Raw genomic sequence first — 25,421 nt, 5'->3', positions numbered from 1 at the left:
GTAAAATTGCCTTTTAAAATCACATGAACTTTATAGGACACTGTAGGAAAAACAACTCAGGTAACTAGTTATGGAGCTGCAGGAGAAAGCCTTGAAACCCAGACTTTATTTCATCCCGTATCTAATAGCTTTAGCTCTTGAGGTCGTGATGAATGGCTCTTTTCCTGTGTTAGCTGAGGAAGTTCAGAGTCTAGAATCACAGAATCATAGTTTCTATAGATTCCAGAATCATAGTTTCTATAGATCTAATAAGAAGAAATGTTAAAACTGAAGGGAGACTCCTGGAAGAAAGAAATGGAAGAGCTTTCCAGAGACAGCTGTGTGTGCAAGCTGTGCTTGTACACAGTAGGGGTTTTATTTCCCAGCTTGTTGCCACCCTTTTTCCTTAATAATCATAAGCTGGGAGCTCACCTAGGTGATGGGCCCTCAAAACCTTTCCATGTGAAAGGGACATACTTTTTGTTTTATGCAAAAAGGCCAACTAACAGCAAAACTTCACTTCTGTTCAGTTGAGCAATTCTGCAGTTCTCCAAAGGTTTGCAAGACTCACATTTTGTTGGTTTTCATGGAAGCAGTGAAGCTCGTATCCCTGACATAAATACCAAGTTCCTACAGGGTTGGACAAGAGCTTATCAGAAAATAGGAGATCAGGAACTGATGATCTCAGAGATTCCCTTATCTAAGTCACTGCTCTGGTGGGTCACATATCAGGTTAAACAAGTTCATGTTTTAGTTTTTTCAAGTGTTGCTGTTGGAATTTGTTGAAGATATTCCACTTTCCTCTTGCCTTTGGAAACAGTCTTTTGAATCTGACAGTTCTCAGGAATCAGAAGCCTTCCACTTTGTATTTAATTCAGGGCTGCTGAACATATTTTGATTTTTCCGAGTGAAGGAAGCAACTCGAGATGACTTGGGGCTGTTTAGAAATGAAAATCCACCTTGAGTGAGTTCAGTTGGAAAGTGTGCAGCATCCAAGCAGGAAATTAGGTGAGAGGAACAGTGAGTAGGAAGTGACTTATAAAACGTTGGAGTCCATTTTATCAGAGAGTCATAGAATCATGAAATATCCTGAGTTGGAAGGGACCCTGGAAGTCTATGAAGTCATGAGAGAATGAGAAGGGAGCAGTTCTTTTCCATTTTGTAGAATCACAGAATCATTAAGGTTGGAAAAGACAACTAAGATCAAGTCCAACCATCAGGCCATCGCCACCATGCCTGTTAACCAAGTCCCTCATTTCTGGCAATATCAGGCTTAACAGCAAGACTGAGGTGGTAGTTTATTGGACAAGATGTTGTGGAAGCAAAAAATGTATACAAAAATGGGCTTCAGAGGGGTCAAACCTGATGGTCCAGATGCTGTCTGTGCTGTGTGGAAATCAATGCAGTGCTGACTGCTGGAAGCTGAGAAGGTGTAGAAAGGGAATGATTGTATGTGGATCCTAAATACCTCATACTGGCTGCTCTCACAGCAGGGTTGCTGCATTAGAAAGGCCTTTGGTATGACCTCACTTGTACAAAGAAACTCAAGCACACCATGCTTAGCTACCAATCACTCATTAAAAAAGAATTATTAAACCACGTGGCTGGGGAGAAGCACTGTATCTTGGCTAAATTGAGAGCTGCTGATGTGTTCCTGGTGGTGGTGAAGTTCTGGGCAAGGTAAAATCAGTAATGAAGGTGGAGCTGTAAAATCTGGAAAGATTCAGTGGTAAAAAAAAACGAGTTTTGTGCCCAGAACCAGAGTCAGGAGGGATGGAATGTGATGGAATGTCCTTAGATTGTCCAAAAGCTTTTCGTAAAGCCCAGACAAAGGGATGGATATCCTGGTAGGCAAGCTGTCAAAAAAACACTGGAAGCAGCTTATTGCCAAGTATTCCTCCTCAACTGTAGATTTCCCCTCTCCCATGCAGTGAAGCAGCTGCCCACGCCGTCGCCACGCTGGCTGAAGCCACTCTTCAGGGTGGAGGACAGATCGTCCTATCTGGTGAAACTGCAGCAGCAGTAGGAGCACTCACTGGAGTCCAAGATGCCAATGGTAAGGCTGCTGGAAAGTTGTTGTTTTGTTTCTTTTTTAATTTTATTTTTGTTTTCTGTCTTAGCTGGAGTTTTTCCTCCTTATTTTTAACGTCAAGTTGTCCCTAGTGAAAGAGTTCCGTGGGTTATAACTTTAAAAGCCTGGAGCTGAATGGTAGTGTTGACCTCTTGTTTGCTCCCCATAGTGCTGGGGATTTGCTGTCCTCCTCCTTTAAGGCTCTATGGAAGAAGATTGCTCCCATTCTCTCTTTGCACAGCGTCCAGAACTTGGTCAGTACAGCTACTTGGTGCTGTAGTAATCTCATCTCCAAAACGATTTGCTGTAGAGTGGCAGCAAATATGACCAAAACTTTATTACCCACTCATTTCCTTCCTTTCTTGAGGCTTCTTGCATGCTTGGTGGCTGCTCTTGAACAAAGCTTTTGTGCTTTGCTGGCAGATAACTCATCCAGCAGCAGTCAGGTCGCTGCCTTTTGCTTTGTTTTCCATCTTGTCAGCACTGCACTGTAAGCACTGCCACTGCTTAGTTGTAGGGAGCTATGTAATGTCTGTAATGTTTCTTGCTTCTTATCTCAATATCTGTTCAGCCAAGTCTGGTGACTTCAGTAGTCATCCGCTACCAGCTCAGTATGAATAAAATGGTGTGTTCATGGAAACTGGAGATGACATTGGAATACTGAATATTGAATTGAATATGTGTTCTGGTTGGTGATCATCCACCTCCTGTATCTTTCTTTACCCAATTTTCTGAGTTCGGAGTTAAAAATGGTGGGTTATTTTGGTGGAATAGAAGGAGGAGCATCATGGGTTATTTGATGGAGTAGGAAGAGGAGCACCAAAATGAGGATGAGAAGGGTGAAGTTGACCAGATGACCTTCGAACTCAACTTCCAACTCAAATGGTTCTGTGATTGTAAGTTGTAAGGAAACATTGCCTTGAGGGTAGGCTCTAATTGCCAAATTGTGCAGCCAGGTGGCTTCTTGCCTTGTTGCTTTGCATGCCAAGCAGGTGTCTTCCTCTACAAGACCTTAGGTTGGCTCCCATCAAAATCCTCATCGCGTGGGGTATGTGCTCACTGTAAAACATCAACATTTAGCTGGGGATATGGAGGCCAGAGTGGTTAACTCGTGATGTTTAGTTTGATGCCTCTTGCTATGCAGTCAGCCAGCCTGAAGAGGGAGCAGAAATGAAGGGAAAACTCATTCCCAGAGGCAGGGAGTGCATTGGATGCAGAGAGTGAAGCTGTGCTGTATTACACTTTGCCATCAGCAGAGCACGATGGGGAGAGGTGGTGTGTCTGTATAGGAGGAAGAATCTGCTCCTGGATGCTCAACCCCAGCAGCTAACCAGATTTGTACGAGCACGTTAGGATCCTTGAGCAATCTGCATCCCAGCTCCCTTTGGTCCACTTTTAAAACACGTTCACAGTGTGGATTCCTCTGGATGCTTTCCCCTAAACCTGAGTCACTCTCCAGCGTTAATACCACTTTAATGCAAGTTGGGCTGGATGGGTTTTTTTGCCTTTTTTTTTTTTTTCTAACAGCACTGTTGGAAATCAGATGGGATTTAGAATGCATTAAGGGAAGAGGCACAGGCTGCTTTCCCTGTGCCCACAGCCCCACTCCCACCTCCTTCGATCCGCTCTCCTCCCCAGCAGCATTAAGGGGTTGCTTTGTGGGCACAGAGCCCCTGGAAGCGCCGTGCTGGTGGGCTCATCACCTCACCAGCTCATGTATCTCCCTTAGGGATGGGATAGATGTTGGATATCTGTTCCTCTGTCTCAAGCTGGGGGTGGAGAGCAGGTGGATTTCCAGCGGCGCTGAGGATTTTGCTGCACCAAAGCTTTTGGTGTGAGGGTGAGCATTGCCCTGGGCACCTCCACTTGGCTGTGTGGTGCAATGGGAACCAACAAGGAGATGAGGGGGAGGGATTTGGTGCAATCAGTTGCAGGAAGGAGATGGGGAGATGACTCCTGGAGCCGTGGTGGAATGAACCAGCAAATAGCCCTGCTTGCTGCTGCTGGCAGGATCTTCATCTGCCAACGTTTTTAATTAATGCATCTCCCTGGGAGTGCTCTCACCGTCATGTAGGCTCTTTTTGGGGGATTCTCATCCCTCAACTATAAATTTTTCCCCGTCTTATCGATGAGGAAACTGAGGCAGTGGTTGAATACATTTGGTTGCAGTGAGGTAAGGTGTTGCTCCTGATTTTAGCCTCTAGATATAATTACTCTCTGACTTGCTTTATTCTATCTTAGTATCTTTCCCATTCATCCTCTGGCTCGTGAGCAATATTAAGTGACCCAAAAGAATGAAACTGGTTGAAAAGAGGCAACTTCTGCATGTTCCTGTCTTGGAATCAGGATGCTGGGAGGGATGACTGTGCTCTTTGAGCTGAGGATGTTTGCTCTGAAAGCAAAGCATTAAAACAATGTAATATCCAAAACAGGTGAATGGGACTGCAGCAGAAGCTGCCTGCATATTGAAAACGCTCTGCTGAGAGGAGACTGTGCACTCTGGGTGCTTTCAGGGTGTGCTGAGGAAGGAAACCTGATCGGCCCTGGGAGCAGAGCAGACAGAGCCGTCCCCATACTGCAGCCTTTTGTTCAGGATCGATCCAAGCTGAGGTCTGAAAGCTGCTTTGGCTGCAGCCTTCCTGATGTCATGCTTCAATATTGATGAAGCTCTGCCCACGTGGGGCTGTGCCACCCCATAAATATAACACCAAGCAGAATCCCTGCCTCAAGGATGTCAGTGGAACAGCCTCGGTGCATGGGGTTGACTCTGTTTTGGTGCTATTGTGCTGCTTTTTGGACGCTCTGAGCTGAGTGTTGGGCTTCAAGCTCCTTCCTCCTGCTCACCCCCAAATTCACCCCCATTTCTCCGTGTGAGAGATGTGCTCACATCGGGGGTGAGCCAGGATTATCATGTCGTGATGAAAGCACACGGAGAGCATTAGGGCTGTGACATCAGCAGCAGGGATTAGCAAGCTCCAAGCAGAAGGAAGACGTCAGGGCAGGAGCATACCTTGCAATTAGCGTAGGATAAATGATCCCATAGCAGCATTTTGGGTGACAGGACCTTGCTGCATGGAGCAGGCGATCCCTGCAGCACGTTCAGTAGCTGGAAGGCTGCTGGCAGCAGTGGGTGCCAGGTGCAAAGCTGTCCCCACCCTCAGCTGAAGGGCAGATGGGAGATGGGAAACCCTCTGCAAAGTGCCTTCTGGGTGAGGTGGTGCAGGAAAGCAGAGGCAGATGCATGGGGTATAGCCAAGCACTGTGTGTTCTTGTCTGGGACATCCTTGCTTTGAAATATCCTTGCTTTGGGATGCCTGGGGACAGGGAGGTGCAGCACACTGACCCTTTTTTCCATGAGAAAGAGGATAGGCAGAGGCTCAGAGGCTGATCTGCTGCAAATGTCAATCTCCTTTGAATCAGTAATAAACAAATTTCCCTCCTAGAGCTTCTACTTTTTGAGGAAAGAGGATCCAAATGAGCACTGACACCGGCAAAGTGCTGCTGAGCATATGATTGGACCTGGAGGAAAGGGCTGAGCTCTTTGCAGCACCTTTCCTGGTGAGAGCAGTTGTATATTTTTTAATGAATTTAATCACAGTCTGAAGGAGAAAGGAGGAAGCACAGTTTTGCAGATGTCACCCAGCAGAGGAATGGTGTCACTGGGTGCTGGATGGATGAATTCCTGAGCAGAGATAAGGAGAGGTGCTTTCTAGAGGACAAATTCCTTTGTAGAAACAGATGATGGTCCGAGTTAAATACGTTGCCATGAGCATCACCTCCAGCAGGTTTATCCTCTTCCAGACCCACACAGCTCTCTGTTTGCTTGGAGCCCCACCAGATCCTTGAGACCCACTGCCTTTGGCACAGCTTAAACCCACTATGGTGGCCCTCCTGCATTCTGCTGCTGTCCTGCATCTCTCTTGGGCCCTAATCTTTGCTGTGTGACGTGGGGCTTTGCTTGGACATCTTGGCTGATGATTAGGATTTGTCTGCCCACCAACCAGGGCTAAAAATAGTGGCTCAGACATCTCCCTCTCATGCTGTGCTCAATGCTTCTCCTACCAGCCAGGTTCTGCTACACCAACACAGGGACCAGGGCTGCTCCCAGCACATGTTTGGTCCCCTTCGTCTGAGTTGGATGCCACGTTGCTGCCTTTAGGGCATCCCTTGGCTTATTGCCACCGTGGTGAAGACATAAAATAGTGATTTTTGGGTGCAGTTTGTTCTCCTTGAGTAGGGATACTCGTATCATTTGATTCCTGGGGAGAAGATGTTTTTGTAAGGTGGATGTCTTGGTCTCCTATTGGCAAAGAGTGGAGTGCAAGGAAAAGCCGTTTTGAGTTTTGTGGGTTCTTTTTGCTTTTGCTTTCTTCATTTCCTTGTCCCCAGGGATGTGGCTTAGTGGGCAGTATTGGTGGTCAGTGGGCAGTTGGACTTGGATGATCTTGGAGGCCTTTTCCAACAGTAATGACTCTATGAGTGGGCACAGTGGGGATGAGTTGATGGTTGGACTGGATGCCCTTTTCCAGCTGTAATGATTCTGTGATTCCTTTGCACAAATCTCACGTGAAGTCTGATTTATTTTTTTTTTTTAAGCTCCAGAACGCATCTGAGCTCATAAAGAAGGAGACACAAGGAAATCTTTGGCTTTATCTGTTGCTGTCCCTAAAAGATACCCCAACGCCATTCCCAGTGGGGAGTGGGAATGGGGCAGAGATCCACTGCCAAGTCCTTTACTACTGGATAGTGTTGAGTGTTTCTTTGGCCCCCATTGGTTTCAGTGAGCTCCCAGCCAGCCAATGAGCCTGACCCCCATCTCCCAGCGCCTCAATGACCTTCCAGCAGCCCCAGCACCTCCCAGCTCCCCTCCCCTGGTGAGTTCTGACATCCATCCCTGCTATCAGCAGTTGGGACTTACAGGCTCCCCAGCTGTCACTGCCCTGCTTTAAGCACAGGCCATTTACCTTCCACGTGTCCTGAATTAGGGGAAATGGACAGGAGGGCTGGGCCTGTTTAAAAATTAAAGCTGATTACAAGGCATTAACATTACATTTAAAGAAATAGCAGCCCTCCTCTTTGGGCATGGTTGCAATATGTTCCCTTTTGTTCTGGGCTTGGAGAGGAAACAGGGCTGCTATTGACTCTGAGCCGAGCAGGGCTTCTTTAGCTTCTCTTCTCAAATTTACAGCTGTTTGATGCCTTCTGCAGTCCTCTAAAGCAGTTTTGCTCTTGCACTTCCTTCCCAGCTTTGTGCTTGGAGCAGAAAGCTGAAACTCTCTGCTTGTCTTGAATTCTTATTGGAAAATTCAGATTAGATGACGCTGTCCATCCATCTGCCTTCTGAACACAGCATTGGGAAGCTCCTATTTGGGAGATCCCACATGTGTTCACCCAAGTGCCAAAATGCAAGCATCCTGGGTCAGTTGGAAAGAAAATCTTATCTTTTTTTTTGTACTTTGGGGTTTTTTGGTGTTCATGCAAGAGCTGGAGATCCCTCCCCCCCTCCCCCCCCCACCTGCTTTCAGAATTTTGATTTTGGAAGCTCGTGTTTCCCAAACTGCTGTAGTCTTGTGTTCATCTTGGGGCCAAATGCAACCATCCTTGTTCTGTTGGGAAAGAAACTTGATTTTTTTTTTTTTTTCTTTTTCCAATTTTGGGGTTTTTGGTGTTTGTGCAAGAGCTGGAGATGCCAATTCTTTGTTTTTATCTAAAGGCGATGGGTTTGTATCTGGATGGGAAAGGAAAGGCAAGCAGTATACTTAGCTTGTCTCCCTAAATATGTCTCGAGGCTGGATAGACAAACATTTCCTGGTTGGTTTGCCACTCTTCCCAGTGCAGGACTGGGATGTAAAATGCTGGAATGGGAGGTGAAGGAGCTCTGCATTGGGATGGGCTGCACCTCCTCAGCACTGTGCTGCTATTTGTAGCTCTTGCCCTAAAGGAAAGGGCACGGATGGAGCAGAACAGCAGCTCTGTGGTGCTGCTTGCTCCTCCTGACCCTTAGCAGATGTCGGTGAGTCATTGTTCCATGCATCCTTCTCCATGCCCAGCCTCAACCAGAGGCTCTGTGGAAAGAGCTGCACTTGCAGTGCTCCTCTGTGCCCACCCCCGAACCCCAACCAGAGGCTCTGTGGGCAGAGCAGGTCCTCCATGGGGCTACTGCTGCCTGTCTCAAACCAGAGCATGGCACCAGGGGAAGGACCATGTGCTTCAATCCCACCTGAAGCACCCACTTCACCCTTCCTGGAGCAGAGCAGAGCTCGCACCTTATCCACTGCATCTTTTGCACCCTGATCCCAGCTGACCCTGCAAGTTGGGATGAGCAGTGGGTGATGATGCAGGGCACCTTGAACATCTCTCAGTTCAGATTTCAGCTTGCATCCTGCTTGGAGCAGCATTCCCTCATCCCCATTCACACAGCGACAGGTGAGCGCTTTCTGTGGCCACGTTTCCACTTTTCTCTCTGTAGCAGCCCACTGCTACCCCCATGCTATTCGTGGGTCTGGGGGAGTGAGTGAGCACTGAGATTACACTGCATCAGGGCAGATGGAGAGGGGCTCCTAATCCCCCCTCACCCCTGCATCACAGCAATCTGCTGTTTCATGGCAGCAGGGCTCAGTCTTCGCCTTGCTGGCAGGTAGCCCTATGGCTACAAGGTTAGGACACACTTCCCTGCTGGACTTTGGGGTCTGAGTGATTGAATAGAGGCTTGCCTGACTCCAGGGCAGCACCAAGCTCCAGGGTTTAATGTCTGTCAGCGGGCGTAGGGTGCAACCTGATCCAAATGGGAAGCTGGCTGACATCCCAGCAAGCTGTCGTAACGACGCAAGGCATTTTATGAAATGATATGGGGGTTTGTGAGCCTCCCCCCACCACTGGGCATCCCTCTGCAAGGAGCAATACCCTATAAGCTATGCCACAAAGCTGTGTTTTCCCAAGCACGGCTCTCCTGAGCACACCAAAGCACGGTTTGTGGGTCTGTTTGCTTATGAATTCAGTAGGTTCGTACATTAGAGCAAAGTTTCCTCCCTCTTCTATTTCTGAGCATGTCTAAAGGATCGTTTCGTGGCCATATTTATCCTCTCCGTTGGTTCCCCATAGCAGGGACTTGTTGCAAAGCCTAAAAGCACAGCCCCATCTGTCTCATGCCTCTGGGGCATAGTAAAGAGCCCCATCCTGAGCTGCTCTCTTGCAGCCATGTGCTCATTGCCCACCAGCCCTGCCAGTGGCAGGATGATGGAGATGGAGGGTTTTAATTCATGGCCCCAAGAGGCTGCACCGGAGACCTTCAGACTTCTGTTTTTCCAAATACTTTTTTCTGAGTGAAACCCATTCCTCAGCCATGCTGTTCTGGTTTTTGGGGTTGAAAGGCTGTTTTCTTGCCACTCCTTTGAGGAAGGATTCATTTATTTCTTCTTTGAGGTGGCAGTGGATGGTGTGAAGGCTTGGAGAGACAGGCAGATGGCAATTTGGGTGGCGCTGCACAAAGGTTTGATGGTGTGCACAAGAAAGAGGTAAAGCTTTCCCTGTAAGGAGCCCATAAGGCAGAACCATTTCTCTTTTCCCTCTGAGCAGAAGGGAACGCCATGCTTTCCACCTGCAGTCCCCCTGGGAAGTGAATCGAGGGCGTTTGCGCTGTCCCTGGCGGCCCCTGTCTCCCAGTGACCTTCTCAGCTCCCGAAGACAGCTTGGCTTTGCTGTAAAGCAGCTCATGTGACAGTGGTAATCCGCAGCTCGTCAACAGCTGGGCAGGAAGATTGCAGGGAATCGCCCTATTTTCCTGTGCTGCAGCCTCACGCCAGAGCAGGATGGTGCCTTCTGGGCTCCAGCAGCAGGTTGGAACATCGATACTCACAGCGCTGCAAAGCTTTCCAGGAGCACACGTGCTTCTGTGAGTCGAGGTAAAGCTGCAAAACAAGTTCCAAGAAAGGAAAAAAAAAAAAAGCCCAATGCTTTTGTCTGACATGATTTCCTACAAATCTTTTCCAAAGATGGAGTTGAAGTTGTTCCTCCCACCCCCATAGATTCCTTGGGTTGAGTTTATTCTCTAATGCGTATAGATTTCTTTCTCTGTTATGTTTTCTGGTGGTTAATGTGGACTCCTCTGTGATCCAGGGGAGGAGTGTAGTAGACCCATGGCCATTTGGACTCTTTAGCACATGCCCAGCAGTTTGCTTGGAGAAGACAGCCTCTAAGAAGGGAGAGAGTTTGGCTTGAAGTGGATTGTGGCATTATTTGTTGCTCACAGATCATAGCAAAACTTCACTCTTTGTGAGCTTTCCTCCTTGCTGTCAGCAATTTGCCTCCATTCCTCCTGTTCCAGCAGGAAGGAGAGGTGCTCTGATCAGGTCAGGAGCTTTGTCCCCACGTCATCCCTTCTGGTTTCTCTACCAGAAATCACTACCAGTGCTCTTGTAGTGTCGATATGTTGTCCACCAGGACACGGCCTGAGACAATCCCTCATTTCACGTCAGCCCTCAGAAATGGCCATCTGTTCCCTCTGCCGTGTGGTAGCTTTGAAGGAGAGCCCTCAGCAGTGAAAGGCTCTCTTCTATTCCCCTGAGCTGCCTCATCTCTTCCCTTCAAAAAGGAAAAAAAGAAAGCTCTGTGCTCCCGAGCATTAGGGGGCTCTAATTGGTGTGTGCGTGATAGGGCTGTTGCATTTAAAAGGTGAACATGGAGCTAATGGAAGCAGTTTTATTGCTGGTGTAAATATAGCATGCTCGACCCCTTTGAAGTCATAGGGATCAGCAGACAGTGGTGTTTGTATTCAGTTCTGCAGCATTCAGATCCAACCTGCTGGATGCTTCCTGTTGCTCTTACCCCAGGTATGTCATTGTGTCCTTGGCTAAATCTTCTTGGAGGACTTTTGTGTGGTTTTAGTGCAAAAAATAAGAGTCTTAAGTCACTCTTCTAAATAGGAGCTGAGTATGGAGAGATTTGAGGGCTGCAACTCAGTGGTCATGTGCATGAGGTTGATGGTTGGACTGGATGATCTTATTGGTCTTTCCTACCTTAATGAGTCTATGATTGATTCTGTGCAATGAACAAGGATTGGACTTTGCGGGTTCTCCAGCCACCTCCTCCTGCTCTCATTCATTCTGCCTTTCCTGGGAGCTGAGAGCAATGGATGGACCATTGTGCTTGGTCCAGTGGGTCCCCTTGCACCCAAGTTTGCAGCAGGGATGCTTTTGCAGATCCATTTTGTCACCAGAACCCATCGTTTCGGTCCCGTTCGTTGGCCATGAATGTGCACTCTGTTGCAGCAGCAAGGTTCCTGCTGAACGAGTCAGCAAAGCGCTGGGAAAATGGTTTTTAGCTGAAGCCAGAGCCTATCTGGTTACATATCACCTTACTGCAGAACAATAGCTGCTTTATACTCCCATGTGCTAAATGCTCTGTAGTGTATGCTAATGTCCATGTTCACGTGTGATCTATGGGGCAGCGTGCTAACTTGGGAAACTCATTTAGATCCCAGCCCCTTGTAGCCCTAAAATCACACCAAGCTCCTCTTGGAGACCAATGAAGACTCAATGAATCTCCTCACCGAATGCTCTGGGGATGCATAGAAACGCCTCTTTGGCAGCCACTTCTCATTCATTTCACATCCCTGGTTAGTGGAGAGCATTCTTGGAGGTGGCTGGAGCTTCCCCAGGACGGATTTTCTCCATTCTGTGTTTCTCTTTGGACCTCTCTGGTCCAATTAAACCATTCATCTCAACGTTTGCCAACTGCACTACAAATATCTGCAAGTATCTCGCTGTGCCTCCCACGTCTGCAGATAATATCCTGTATAGAGTCAAAAATATTCAAGTTACAGTGCCTAATATTGGGGTATTACTTAAGTGTGGATAATGAATTAAACCTAGGCTACAAGTGTTTTCCCTACCCAATGCCCCCCATGACTGCAACATGTGTTCAGCCTTTTACACTTGCATTTCATTGTCAGGCATCCTAGCAGCAGACTATTCAGGCTACAAGTGGAGCCTAGCAGAGAGTTTATCAGGTGAGTGGCTTTTCCTGGTAGTAGTTGTTGAATATTGGGATCTGGCTATCAATGGCACAGCCAACATAGTTGATTTTGGTTCCTGACACTGTAGTGCTTCTTGGGGGGTGAAAGGGCTTTGTGTCTCTTTTTCTCCTTCTTTTTTTTTTTCCTTTTTTTTTTCCTTCCCTTTCTTATTACACTTTCAAGGGGAAGCTGCTAGGCTTTGGATATAGGTTGAGGTTGGAGCATTGGGCTGGAGATGCAATGGGGTGGGTTCATATCCTGCAGCCCCGTCCCGTTGGCCGTATACAAGCCGACCTCCCTTATAACCATCATTTAATTAAATAATTAGTGAAGAGGGCTGCTTTAACAGCACTCAGTCAACCACAGGTGGGGCTGTTGGGGGGCGTTGTGATCCTTGGAGTTGTAAAATTCATCTTTTTGAAGGTCATGGGCTCAAGGCAGAGCTAAAGCAGCAGTGGAAAGGGAAGAAAACCCCACAGCCTCGCTTTCGGCGCCCATCAGTTTTAAGAAACCATGGGCTAAAGATGGTAGCAGAAACCTAAGTACAGAAGTAGGTGCACTGCACGGCAGAGGAAGGCAGGCATGAGAGAGCGCCCATGGGTGCTTTGCTGGTGTAGCCTCTTGGATTCTGGACATTGCATCTCTTTCTATATGCCACTGTCTTCCCAGTATTGTTGATTTTCAAAGATAATTTGTTAGAATATGTGCTTCAAAAAAGAAAAAAGAAAAAAAAAAAGGGGAAGTTTTTCAATTCAGGTGACTTCTGAAACGGATTTTAGTCTTTTGGGTTGAAGTAATACAGTATTTTATCACTTCTAGGTGGTACTCTGCCTTCATTCTCCTAGTACCCTTTAATAAAACCTTACAGAAAATACAGGATCAAGGCTGTTTTAAGAGTAAGAGTCACTCTATATACATTTCATAGAATATCCTGAGTTGGGAAGGACACATCAAGTCCAACATTTGTCCCATTGGAAGAGCCCATGTGGATGTTAAATATATAGCAAGCAAGTTAGCAAAGTTTTTATGCCAAAACAGAATCCCATATGGTGATTGCTACACTGCCTGCCTCTCCTACCATGAATTTAATGTCTTATGCTTCGTAAGAGGAACAGATTTAATTTATCTGTAGATGTTTCCTGCCTGTGGTTTCTGGGGAGCTTCGCACTGGTAGCACACGGGTGACACAGCTCTGCTCTGCTCAAAAGGTGCTCCTCTCTTCCATATCAACAGAAACAAAGCCCAGGAGTGAATTCCAGGTAGAGTGGCGGTAGAGGCTCCTGTACTTTCTCTATTTTTTACCTCTGTTTCCTCTCTCTGATTGACCACGATAGACTGCTAATCTTACCAGGTGTGCCCTTCACTCCACAGCAAAGCCAGCTGATCAAGGAAGCTTAGAAGGGTTATTCATTAAGCTTTCATCTCTGGAGCATGGTAAAAAAGGCTTCCCCTACACAGGTAGATGCATGGCATGCTCGGCCTCCTCCTCGCGTCTTCCTCACTTCTCCTCCTCCTTGGGCTTAGCATGGCTCACTGTGGGGACCCCAGTACTTGTGTGTGTGAGAACAGCTTTGTTCCTCCCAGGTCTTGCTGTCGAGCTCAAAAACCATCACCAAGAGGAGGGGGAGAGGCAGGTCACCTTATATAGGGCACAAGGGCTGAAGGCATGAGGCTAATCCGTTGGGACACCAAGTTGCTGCTTTGCCTTCTTTCCCCAGCACCCTTCCCCTTCCCATTTAGTATTTTTAAGTAACTTTTAATTTAAAAAAAAAAAAAAAAAAAAAAGAGAATGAAATAGGAGTTATCAATTCCATCAACATACAGACGGAATGGGAGAGCCAGCATTTTGGATGGAAGACTCAACGTTTCAGGGGAGCAGAATGGGAGTTTTCCACTCCATCAATGTAAAGATGGAATGAAAGACCCAATATTTTGGGTGGAAGACCCGACATTTCAGGTGAATCACTTGCAGTGTTAAAAATAATGGTCAATTCTTCCTTTTGCTGTGGATGATTGCAGGTGGAGGGCTTCTGGTGGGTCAGGAAAGGGTTGCACAGCCTGAGGTGCGTAGAGGTGGTGGTGAAGTACCATTGGTGGAGGAGGTCTTGGTCATTATTCCTCAAAGGCCTCACTCATAGCTGTGTCGGGGAAGGGTTGGGCACTGGGCTGCCTCCTGGATCCTTCCTTCTCCCACGTGTGCTGGAGAAATGCTCTGGAGAAATCTATGAGCGTTGCTTAACGGGTTGGGGATGGGATTCTTGTGAATCGATCATTTTGCAGGAAAGTATTGCAACTTCAAAACCAAGCATACAACAAAACAATAAAACCCAAAGTAAAAAAAAAAAAAAAAAAAAAAACCACAAAAAGACAACCAACTAACCTAATGATCAGCCAAATCAAGCACCACTTTGAAAAAGAAACAAACAAAAAGAAACCCAAATCACCACCCAGACCCAACCTAAAAGCCCTGAATTGTTTCCAGGGCCCATGTTGGTCATTGGCAACTGAGAGTGGTGTCCTTTAGTTCATACCTTTGGGGTGGGGTTGTATGTTCTCTTGGACTTTGTATGGGATGAAGTAACCCAGGTCTCTCTGTGGTGTGGGTTGCCTTCTCCTATAGAGGCGAGACCAAGGAATAAGGGAGATGAAGCTGAAGGTCTTCCAATTCTTGCTAAACTGGGACTCTACATGAAGAAAAGAAGCCTTAGCTGCCTCTGAAGGATATCCAAAGATGGAGACTTTGCAATTTCCCCAAGTTCTGGAGCTTCACAAACCTTATGTTTACTGATAGTATTTTTTTTTTTTCTCTTTTATTTTCCCTCACTTAATATCCATGCTGTGCCTCAAGTCTGTATCTTACTCTTTCCTACTCTGTAGAAGGTGGCCAGGTTGTTTTCTTCTTCTCTGCATCACTTTTGTTGGGTTTGTAGGCTGTCTTGTGTATGGAGGCCAAGGTTTTCCTGGTGCTGTTTCACTTTCTCTGTGCTGTCAAACATTTTGTTGCTTGGAGATCCTCTAGCAACGGAGTTCCATGCTTAAATTTAAATGTGCACTCTGGTTGTTTTGGAGTAGGATCGTGCTAAGCAGAGAGTTTGTACCCATTTCCCCTCTGCTAAGTAGGAAGACTGAAGCCAAAGGTCTGTGGATGAGCTGGAGACAAAGAATTAAAATTGAAGTTTTCATTCCTTTCAGCCTTCTCTGTCGTTGGCCTGAGCTCTGTAAGGCTTTCAGAGCTCTCCGTTGGTCAGGTAGATCTGTGAGGCTGATCAGTGTTCTGCTGTCTCTGCAATGCTTGGAAACAACAAACCAGACAACTTTTAGCACTCATCCCTTTGGTGTCTGAGAGAACAGAGCAAGTTGTGCCAACTTAACACATCCACTGTGTGGGATCTGCTTCATCTCCTCAGTGCTGAGGATATTTCTGGTGCCAGTAGATCCCCCAAGAGCAGCATTGGGTGCAACTGGCCATGGCTTTTGCCTTCTTCTGATCTGAAGTGGGTTTTAGATTCCCTGTTGGAAGAAGACATACAACACTCCATTGAGGTCTTGTCTTTTGGTCAGGTTATGTTGCCTAAATTTGAAGATAACCTGATGATGCTGTGCTGTGAGGGTCTGCAAGGTGAGCGCTGATGTTTTGCCCCATAAAAGAAATCCAAAGAGCAGTTTGTCAGTGCATTGCTTCTGAGTGCTGCATCAGACTCCAGGTGCCAAATGCTGGAGTCAAACCAGCATTAGTTTCTCAGTTAGTTTCTCAGAATGGTCTCTCAGTTTGCCTTTTGCTCCCTCAAAGTCCTGAGGCTGCTTCCAGAATGTTGCAGGAGATCAGCTCAGTTCAAGTTGATGCTAGCAAGGAAGGTGGTTTTGCACTTCATGAAGGAAGAGGAGATGGTTTCCTTTTCCAAGCTCGGTTCAGCATGGTGACAGCAGTCAAGAATGGGGCTGGTTCTTCTCTTTCAACCATCCAAAACTTCACCTGTGTGCTCTGTTTGAGCTCCAGGCAGAAAGTGTGGCATAAGGTTGTGCAGTCCATGTTCCCCATGGTGCAGAAGGATGCTCCAAAGCATTCATCAGAGGAGCCCGTCTCTGGGAAGATAATATTGGACATTTATCTCTGAGTGTTTGAGAGGTGCCCTGAGATCATCCATTCTTCAGTTTCTTCCACTCATTCTGCATGTTTGAGTATTGATCTCTGTGGTGGTCCAGCTCACCTGGTTGGCTGTGCCTTCCTTCTGCACTTGCTGTGATCTCGAAGAAGCATAAGAACCAGCAGAAACTGGCTCTGTTGTCCCCATCCTCTGGTTACTGGATGGCCAATCATCTCAACCTCCTACTCTTCTCCCCCAAAGCCCTTTGAATGGTGGTTTAATGCACCCACTTGCAGTTTGGGATCAGAACAGTTCTGATGTTGCTGATCCCCTTTCCATGTCAGGTAAGGTGCCTGTATCAGCCACCGCATGATATTTGGCCTCAGAATCCCATGGCCAGAGCCTAACTCTCCCCCTTCTGCAAGCCATAACCTCTTCTCTGCTGAAACAAATGCAAAATCCTTGTCCTGGCAGGCTGCAGGTAAGCAAAAGCATGACCTGGGTGCAATCCAGAGCCTCCTGCTGAGGTTAGAGATGAACGTCATCGTTTCTGCCAAATGGTGGGAGGAAATCCCAAATGGGCAGCTCCAGCCCAGCTGTGTCATCTCACTGCTCTGTGCATTATCCATCACCTCTGCTGGCTCCTGTCCACAGGTAGGAGCAGCTCTGGGCTGCTGCGAGCCCAATTCCATCTCTCCACTGGAGCTTTCCCACCCCAGCACGACTCGAGTTTTTTTTGGAAGATGTGTATTTTCCAGAGACTTGAAAGTTTTGTGGTTTTTTTTTTTTGTAATTTTATTTTGTCTAATGGATTTCCTGTTTTTAATACAATTGAAAGGGTCTGAAATCCATGCTTTAGATTAACATATGCCAGCTAGATTAGGGCTAATCAGGACACAGGTCTGAGCAGATGCAGCACAGGGCCAATCCTAGACCTGATTACAGCATCTCAGTGGTTTAATCGCCTCTCTCCCAAGGGCGATCATCTCTGCTTTAATACACAGCAGACTTTCCAGCCCTCGCCCTCTCCTCCTTTGGTTTGTCACCACTCCTGCCAGGAAGGCCACTGCGTCAGATGCTGAGACGATTTAGCTTAATCCCATGCAGAAAGGGAGCTGCGCATCGCTGTCTCTCGCGGAGACCAGAGACCTCCCGGCTCTTAACGCGCAACGTATCCAAGTTGTAGTTAGCCTCGGTCAAACCTTGGCCGAATCAGGCTCATCTTTCCCAAAGAAACCCCCCCTTTGGTTTTTCCATCTTGCCATATTTTGGTAATACCTGTCCTTCACAATGGTCCTATTATGGCCAACTTGTGCAGGGATCAGATTTTTTTAATGCTGCGTGCTCTGCGTTGCTGGTGACCCTCATCTTTGGGTTGGCCATGGGGAGCAGAGTCATCTCAAAGAGCTCCATCTCATCATGGTTTCTTGCAATGCCTGTTGTTAACAGTGCCCCTATTATGTCCAACCCATGTTTAAACATTATGGAGGGATCAGATTTTGAACCCTGCTTTATGGTGACCCTCGTTTTGAGTTGGCTGTGGGGAATAGACTCATCTTTGGTGAATTCCTTTGGGTCAACAACCTGAATCACCCGAAAGGCTTAGCTGGGTCATTGGTCTGGAGCAGGGATTTTGAGTGCATCCCAGGCCACATCTCCCACTCCGTGCCAGAACCTGCTTACAGAACTGTGCTGAATATCTTGAGGATCTTATTGGGGGTTGCCTTTGAGAGAGCTGAGCACAAGTTCTTGTTTCAATGCTTTGTAGCCTAAAACTCTTCCCTATTAGAAAGCACCTCAGGAACTCTGTGTTTCAGCTGCCTCCACGTCATTTGTAGCTGTTGATGTTGAGCCTTACGCAAGGAAGGTGGTTCCTCATGGGGCTGCGAGCTGCATAAAACTGTAGATCACCCTTTTGGAGATGGGGCAGCCCTCTGGCTGAGGCATTGCAAAATGTCCCTATCCGTAGAGTGCCACGAGATCCCGAGAGCTGAGCTCCGCCGGGGTCACCCACCTGGGCAGCATGATTAACTCCTAAGCTTTCCTGTCTGTGTGCAGCGAGTTATCTGGGGACACGGAGCTGCACTCTGCTGCCTCTCGTTATTCAATGAGTGCCCTTGCCAGGACAGAGGTCCCTGCCTGCCACAGAGAACTGAACCAAAGGGGATCCTGCTGCCGTTTTGGGAAAGCTTGGTCTGATCTCGTTGGATTTTCAGGGCTGTGCCCTACCGTGCTGCCGGGCAGTTGGGGTTTCAGTGGTAGGTTTTTCCTTCTTGCAGTTTTTCTTTCTACCTCTGAGCCTCTTCTCATCTCACACAGTGTGATGGGCTTGATTATGGAACTTCTCTAACGTTTATAAGGGCTGGGCTCCATTAAGTCTGAATAATTACACGAGCATGATGGTGTGGGTGTGATACCATCTGTGTGTCATGGGGTGGGAGATTGTCTTTGACCCTATCCCTGGCTTTCTTGCAACCATCATTTCTTCCCTAGCAACCATCTTCCTTCTCCCCCTGCCCCCCACCATCATCTTCTGGAGGTTGGTGGCCTTGCCTGTGTCCAGGAGGTTAAGACTTTGTGATCCTTCAGGTCCTATGCCATTCTATGATTCTGTGATGATCCTTTCTTCACCCCTACCCCTCACTGTCTTCCTTTGCCCCTACCCAACATCACTTTTGTTTCCCCTTACCCACCATTGTCTTCTAGAGCTTGGTGGCCATGCCTGTGGCAGGACAGTTGGAACTTAACGATCTTTGGGGTTCCTTCCAACCCAAGCCATTCTAGGATGATTCTTCCTTCCTCCCACCCACCATCTTCCCTCCTACCATTGCCTTCTTCAATCCTTGACTTCCCACAAGAACCAAAGGACCTTGAAAGCTCCGCCACGTCTTCACCCGTATCCAACACAACCCCTTTATGGCCCGCACCATGACACTCAACCGCACCAACCCCGTTCCTTGGCAGAACAGCGTTCCCTCATCGCTCTCACATTTCTCCTTTGTGTCTCCGCAGGCCTCGTGCAGATCCCCGTCAGCATGTACCAGACCGTGGTCACCAGCCTGGCGCAGGGCAACGGCCCCGTGCAGGTGGCGATGGCACCGGTCACCACACGGATAGCAGACAGCGCCGTCACCGTGGATGGGCAGGCGGTGGAAGTGGTAACTTTGGAACAGTGACCGTAACCCGCAGCGGGATCACGATGATTTATTTTTATTTTTTTTGAGGGGTTTTTATTTTTTTCCTTTTATTATTATTTTTTTTTTCTTTTCTTTTTTTTTTTTTTTTTTTTTTTTTTTTTTTCTCTCCTCGTCTCTTAACGCGAATAAAATTTTTTTACGCCTATCCGGAGATGCAATCAGGTGGCACTGAGTCTTTCGGAAGCAAAAGTGTTTTGCTGACCGTTTTTAACGAAGAATAAGGAAGGATGCGTGTGTGAAGTGCGTCTTTACAGCACCACTGATCACACTGGAGCAAGAAGCCCAACGCAGATGTGACTTCCATTCTGAAGAGATGAGAAAGGAGGGAAAAAAAGCCACACGCACACGCAAAAAAAAATACAACTCCTTGCACCCCTTTTCTTCCCATAAAGGAGCATGGATGCTCCCACAGGGGGTGAATTAAGTTTCGAAGATTTTAACGTGGACTTTTATATGAAAAAATTAAAAAAAAAAAAAAAAAAAAAAAAAAAAAAAAAAGTAAAGAAAAAAAAATAATAATGAAACTTGGGCAAGGCTCTTCTTGGGAAAATGCATTTGTGACTGTGGGGACAGCTATCGAAGCTGCCGGTCCCGGAGCCCCGTGCGGGCACGAGGACAGCTCGATGACCGCCGTGCTTGGCTCCCCTGGTGCACACTGGAGACACATTCTTCTTTCTCTGCTCTGGAAACCCTGCCATTTCAATTCTTTTGTTCTTGTTTTTTTTTGTGATTATTTTTTTTCTCTTTATTATTATTATTATAATTATTATTTCCTCTTCTTGTCAATTTGGAACGGAGCAGAAATGCCTCCGGAGCTGTGCCGGGAGGGCTGCGGGGACTCGGGGACAATATGACCAGCACTTGCCCCCATCCTTTGCCAAAGAGCCACGACCCCACCGCCAACCCAGGACACTTGGAAACCCCAATTCCCTTTTGGGGAACCCCTCTGGAGCCACGTGCCAGCCCTGCTCCTTGAGCATCTCCTACTGCTGCCACCCAACTCAACCCAACCCACGTCACCCAACGTCTCCCAGAGGAGGGGACAGCCCACGGGGGCATTTTGGGGACAGATCGTCCAGGACTTTTCAACGGGACAAAAGCACCCCGGAAGCCCCCCATGGTGCGTGCTGGTTGTGTGTGGTATTTAATATTTTTTTTAATTATTGTTATTTTCAAGTGGCCATTAACGAAGTTTTCCGCGTCTTTGCTCCGCCTTCAAGGAAGTTTTCAGATTCTTGTATTTACTTGTTTTATAAGGAAAATATCAAATGCTCTTTGTATACACTTCTTCTGTACTTTAAACGAGGGGAGGGAAATATTTCCATAGAAACAGCCCTGGTTTCTCCAGTTTGTTATTATTTTTTTTTAATTATTATTTTTTATCGTCGTTGTGAAGATGTCGGTGGCTTTCAAGTCCGTGTTCCTTGGGCGGTGCGATGACATTCTTTTAGTCCCAGCAGTCCCCTTTGCCCTCCCCCCAAAGAGACAAAACCAGGCAAGTAGCAGAGCATGGACCCCTATTGTTTTCCCAGTGTCTATTATTCAATAAATTGTTACAAATGTGTCTACCCGCGCTTCTCACTTCTCTTTTGGGGCTTTTTTGAGGGTTTTGGGGTAACTCGCCATCTCCCCCCAGGCTCTCGGAGGGGGTCCCCGATGTGGTTTTGGATTTGGGGGTGGTTTTTGAGTTGAAGTCCTTCCTTTGAGCTATGTAAGCTTCATCCTTCGTGTGCTTCCATCAGCACCACAGTGAGCGGCGCCCCAAAAGCAACCATTGGAGTCGACTCCATGCCATGATGGGATCAAGGCCACCTCATCCCCGCTGTGCCCCCATTATCCCCATCGTTTGAGCATCCCAAGGAGGAGCCGGACGGCAGCACTGAGGTTGAGCAGCTTTATTTGAGCATGGGGGGCAGGACCGTTGGCTCCGACGTGATCTTGTAGGATCCTTTGTAGGATCAGAGCCCAGTTCTTGCAAGCCTGAAGACAAAGTGGGGTGGAGGATGGATAGAAGGACAGATGGAAGCAAAGGAGGATGAGGCACAGGGGGAGCGATCCCAAAGTCAATCTCAAAGCAACCCAAACGTCCCAGCCCTGCTCTATGGGAAGCGGGTTGGCCCCCTCCAGGCTGGGGTTCCCCAATGGGCTCATGGTGGGGGCTCAGTCTGGCAGACGTTGTCCCCAGCCTTTAATCTGTGCTAATCAGGCTTTAATAAGCAGGTCGGGGCCTCCTGCTGGGGCAGCTCACCCAGCACACGACACTTTTATTCCCTTCCATCTCAGGGAGCGCAGCCTTGGGCTTGGGGAAGATCCCTGGGTTTTGAGAGGGTCTGAGTTTTAGAGAGTCTCTCCAACCCTGGGTGGCCCACACTGTGACCCAGCTGGGTTTGTTGCCTTTATCTTTAGCCCCAGTGCTGCACTGTGCACAGCAACCCCAAATTACAGGATTTGACCTCAAAAACTCTGCTGTCTCTGGGAAGGGACATATTAACGGGAGTCTCTGGGGTGATGCCCACCAGTGTTTGGGTGCTGGGGGGATCCCATGTGCCTTCGGGTGATTGCTGGGGGTGAGGACTATGGGGATGGGTGGGGTTTTTGTTGGGGTGGGGCTTGTTGGAAGGTGGGGCTGGAGAGGATGATCTACCTCTGATCCCCTCGAGGGAAATGTCAGAGTTTGAGCCCCGGGGACATGGATGGGCAGACGGATGGTTTGATGGATGGACAAGATGGACAGGGTCAACGGCTTGATGAATGGATGGACAGAAAGACAGACTCATAGAAGGCTCAGTGGCTGTCTGGATGAATGGACACATTGGTGGAGGGATCAGTGGATGGATGGATGGACAGACAGACTCAGAGGGCTCAATGGCTGTTGGGATGGATGGACATAAGGACTCACAGAAGGCTGGCTGGCTGGATGGATGGATGGACAGATGGACAGATGGACTGATGCAGGGCTCAATAGCTGTTGGGATGGATGGACAGACGGGTGATTTGGTGGATAGATTGACAGTGATAGAGGGACCAGTGGCTTGACAGGTGGACAGATGGACAGACAAAAAGACTTGCAGAGGGCTCGAAGGCTGTCTGGATGGATGGGCAGACGGACAGATGAATGGACAGACCAGCAGATGGAGCAGTGGTTGGATTGATGGATAAATGGCTGGACAGATAGACAGACTGGTAGATGGAGCCATAGCAGGCTGGTTCGGTGGATGGATGTAGGGACGGGCGGATGGATAGGCAGCTAGATGCATGGCTGAGTGACTGGACAGACAGACAGGGGGTGGGTGGGTGGCCTTACTGATGATAGCTGAGTGGATGGATGGAAGGACAAACAGACTGATATGTGGCTGGACAGATGGATGATGGAAGCAACAAGCAAACAGACAGAGAGACAGACAGCCTGTGCCCCCTCCCCACACTCCCACCCGCCCCACTAGGCAATATGGACCCCCCATCCATCTCCATCCTTCCTTCCGTTCGTCCCTCCCCCGGCGCAGTGAGGAGGTTGGGAGCGTGCAGCCTTCACTCTAATCCCACATGATCCAATCTCTGCAGGCTTATGGCCGAAAGCTCCGTAATCACCCGGCGCTGCCCTACATATCCCCACCACCCCCCATCCAAACCCAGCCAGGAGCAAGGAACCCCCCCACCCCTCTCCACCCCACTGTGCAAGCCCCACCCTCCACCCCCCCTCCCCAAAATGCTGTCATCGTCCCTCCTGCACTTGGGAACAGGCAGAGACAAATGGCAGTGGGGACACATGGCAGCATTGCTCATGCCTCAGTTTCCTTCCCACCCCATAAGCTGGCACTGGCAAGATGTGGGGCAGGAGCCACCTAATCCACCCCCCCTCCTCATGTCGCAGGGATGGATCAGCGCTTAATGCCTGGAGTCAAGTGGGGACACAAGGCCAAGATGCTCCAATGACCGCTTTCCAGCAGGACCCTCCCCTCTATGAGGACATTTCCATGGTTGCCCCCCAAACCCTCCAAAAAAACAGCACATCTGGAACCCAAACCCACTGTCCCCATGGCTGGGCACCCCCTAAAGATCCGGACTTGGAACGCACAAATGGAGCAGGACGCTGTAACAACCCCCTCCCTACAGCTATGGGTGCTGGGGGGATCAAGGGGGTTGTGTCCGTGGCGTTTCCCGGGGCTGTAGTTGGCAAGTCTAGAACCACCGGATCCTGCGAGCGCACCAGTGTGAGTTCTACCATTGCCAAAAGCAGCCAGGACGGGAAGAAGGCAGTGGTGGGCTTGGGAAGCTGCAAAAAGAAACCCAAACCCAACCCCAAACCAAAAATTAAAATTGAAATTAAAAAAAAAAAAAAAGAGAAAGGAAGATCTCCCAGTTCCACCCCTAGGAAGTCCTTCCTGGGACTGAATATCATCCCAAAGCTGCATCACAGATGCTCCATGTGCTGAAAACCCCATGCCATCATCATTCAGATGTGCATCATATCCCCCCAAAAGGACCCAGTTGATGTGAATTCCCCACTCCTCGTGTAGGACCCCAGGATGAAAGCACCAGAATTTTAGGTTTCTATCTCTCCAAGGCTTTCCTTGCCCTTACCATCCCAAATCCACCCCAAAGCCATCCCTCCATAACCAAATCTATCCATCCATTGCCAAATCAATCCATTCAACACCACGTCCATTCATCACAAACCCATCCAGTCATCACCAAATCCATCCATCCATCCCCAGTCCATCTCTCCATCATCAAATCCATCCATCACCAAATCCATCCCTCATCAAATCCATCCATCCATACCAAATCCATCCATTGACAAGTCTATCCATCCCAAATCCATCCATGCATCCCCAGTCCATCCATCCATCATCAAATCCATCACCAAATCCATCCATTGTCAAGTCTATTCATTCCAAATCCATCCATCCATCATCAAAGCCATCCATCCATCACCAAATCCATCCATCCATAACCAAATCCATCCATCCCAAATCCATCCATCCATCCATCATCAAATCCATCCATCCATAACCAAATCCATCCATCCATCCCAAATCCAGCCATCCATCATCAAATCCATCCATCCCAAACCCATCCATCATCAAATCCATCCATCCATCACCAAATCCATCCATCACCAAATCATCAAATACATCCATCACCAAATCCATCCATCCATCACCAAGTCTATCCATCCCAAATCCATCCATCCATCACCAAATCCATCCATCCATCATCAAATCCATCCATCACCAAATCCATCCATCCATCCAAAATCCATCCATCCATCTCAAATCCATCCATCCCAAATCCAGCCATCCATCATCATCAAATCCATCCATCGTCAAATCCATCCATCACCAAATCCATCCACCCATCACCAAATCCGTCAGTCCATTGCCAAATCCTTCTTTTGCCAAACCCATCCCTCCATCACCAAATCCATCCCTCCATCACCAAATCCATCCATCCCTTGGGGTCGTGCAATGGGAAAATGGCAAAAAATACCACATCCCCTCCCATCCCATGGTGCTCTCTCCGCCTTCTCCCATATTGGCACTACACATAATTGCTCAAAACACATAAAGCAAAGCAAAAATGTGCTAGTGCCAAAGCGGGCCGGGCGGCACGGCGGCCCCGTGGGGCTCGCGGGTCTTTCTCTGCTCTGTTTATGGCCCTATGGTAATTCACTGACCGCGGGGTTGCACAGTGAATTCTACCAGTGCCATACACAGAACAGGAGTAGCGAGCTCACACCCTCCCATTTCCACCTGGTTTCACCCCAAAACTCCTCCCCAGCTCCCAGAACGATGAGCCCAGTGCCAGGGAAATCCCACTGGCTGCAAATACCCTACAAAGCCGCAAACATCCAAAATGTTCACAAAGACTCTATAAGGTTACAAAGACCCTAAAAGGTTGTCAAGTGCCCTCAAATGTTGCAAAGCGCTCTACAAGGTTGCAAAGGCCCTATGAGGTTGCAAAGGCCCTATGAGGTTGCAAAGGCCCTACATGGTTGCAAAAGGCCCTTAAAAGGTTGCAAAGCAACCCTCAAAGTTGCAAAGACCCTATAAAGCTGCAAACACCCTATCAGGTTG

The 25,421-nt window shown here is 48.1% G+C and overlaps 1 protein-coding gene across 1 annotated transcript in view; it reads left to right on the top strand.

Annotated features, from left to right (window-relative positions):
• Positions 1 to 19,323, top strand: part of NRF1 (nuclear respiratory factor 1) — a gene marked incomplete at both ends in the record, with an annotated part of 33,154 nt that extends 13,831 nt beyond the window's left edge. The window contains 2 exons of the mRNA XM_079550702.1: positions 1,911 to 2,035; positions 19,160 to 19,323. Of these exons, the coding sequence (XP_079406828.1) occupies positions 1,911 to 2,035; positions 19,160 to 19,323 (289 nt within the window). The remainder of the gene's footprint in view (positions 1 to 1,910; positions 2,036 to 19,159) is intronic.
• Positions 19,324 to 25,421: the final 6,098 nt, after the last annotated feature.

Source organism: Tetrao urogallus, assembly GCF_951394365.1.
Source record: "Tetrao urogallus genome assembly, chromosome: 1".
In the NCBI taxonomy this organism is placed as follows: Eukaryota; Metazoa; Chordata; class Aves; order Galliformes; family Phasianidae; genus Tetrao; species Tetrao urogallus.
This window is presented reverse-complemented; position numbering and strand designations above follow the sequence as displayed.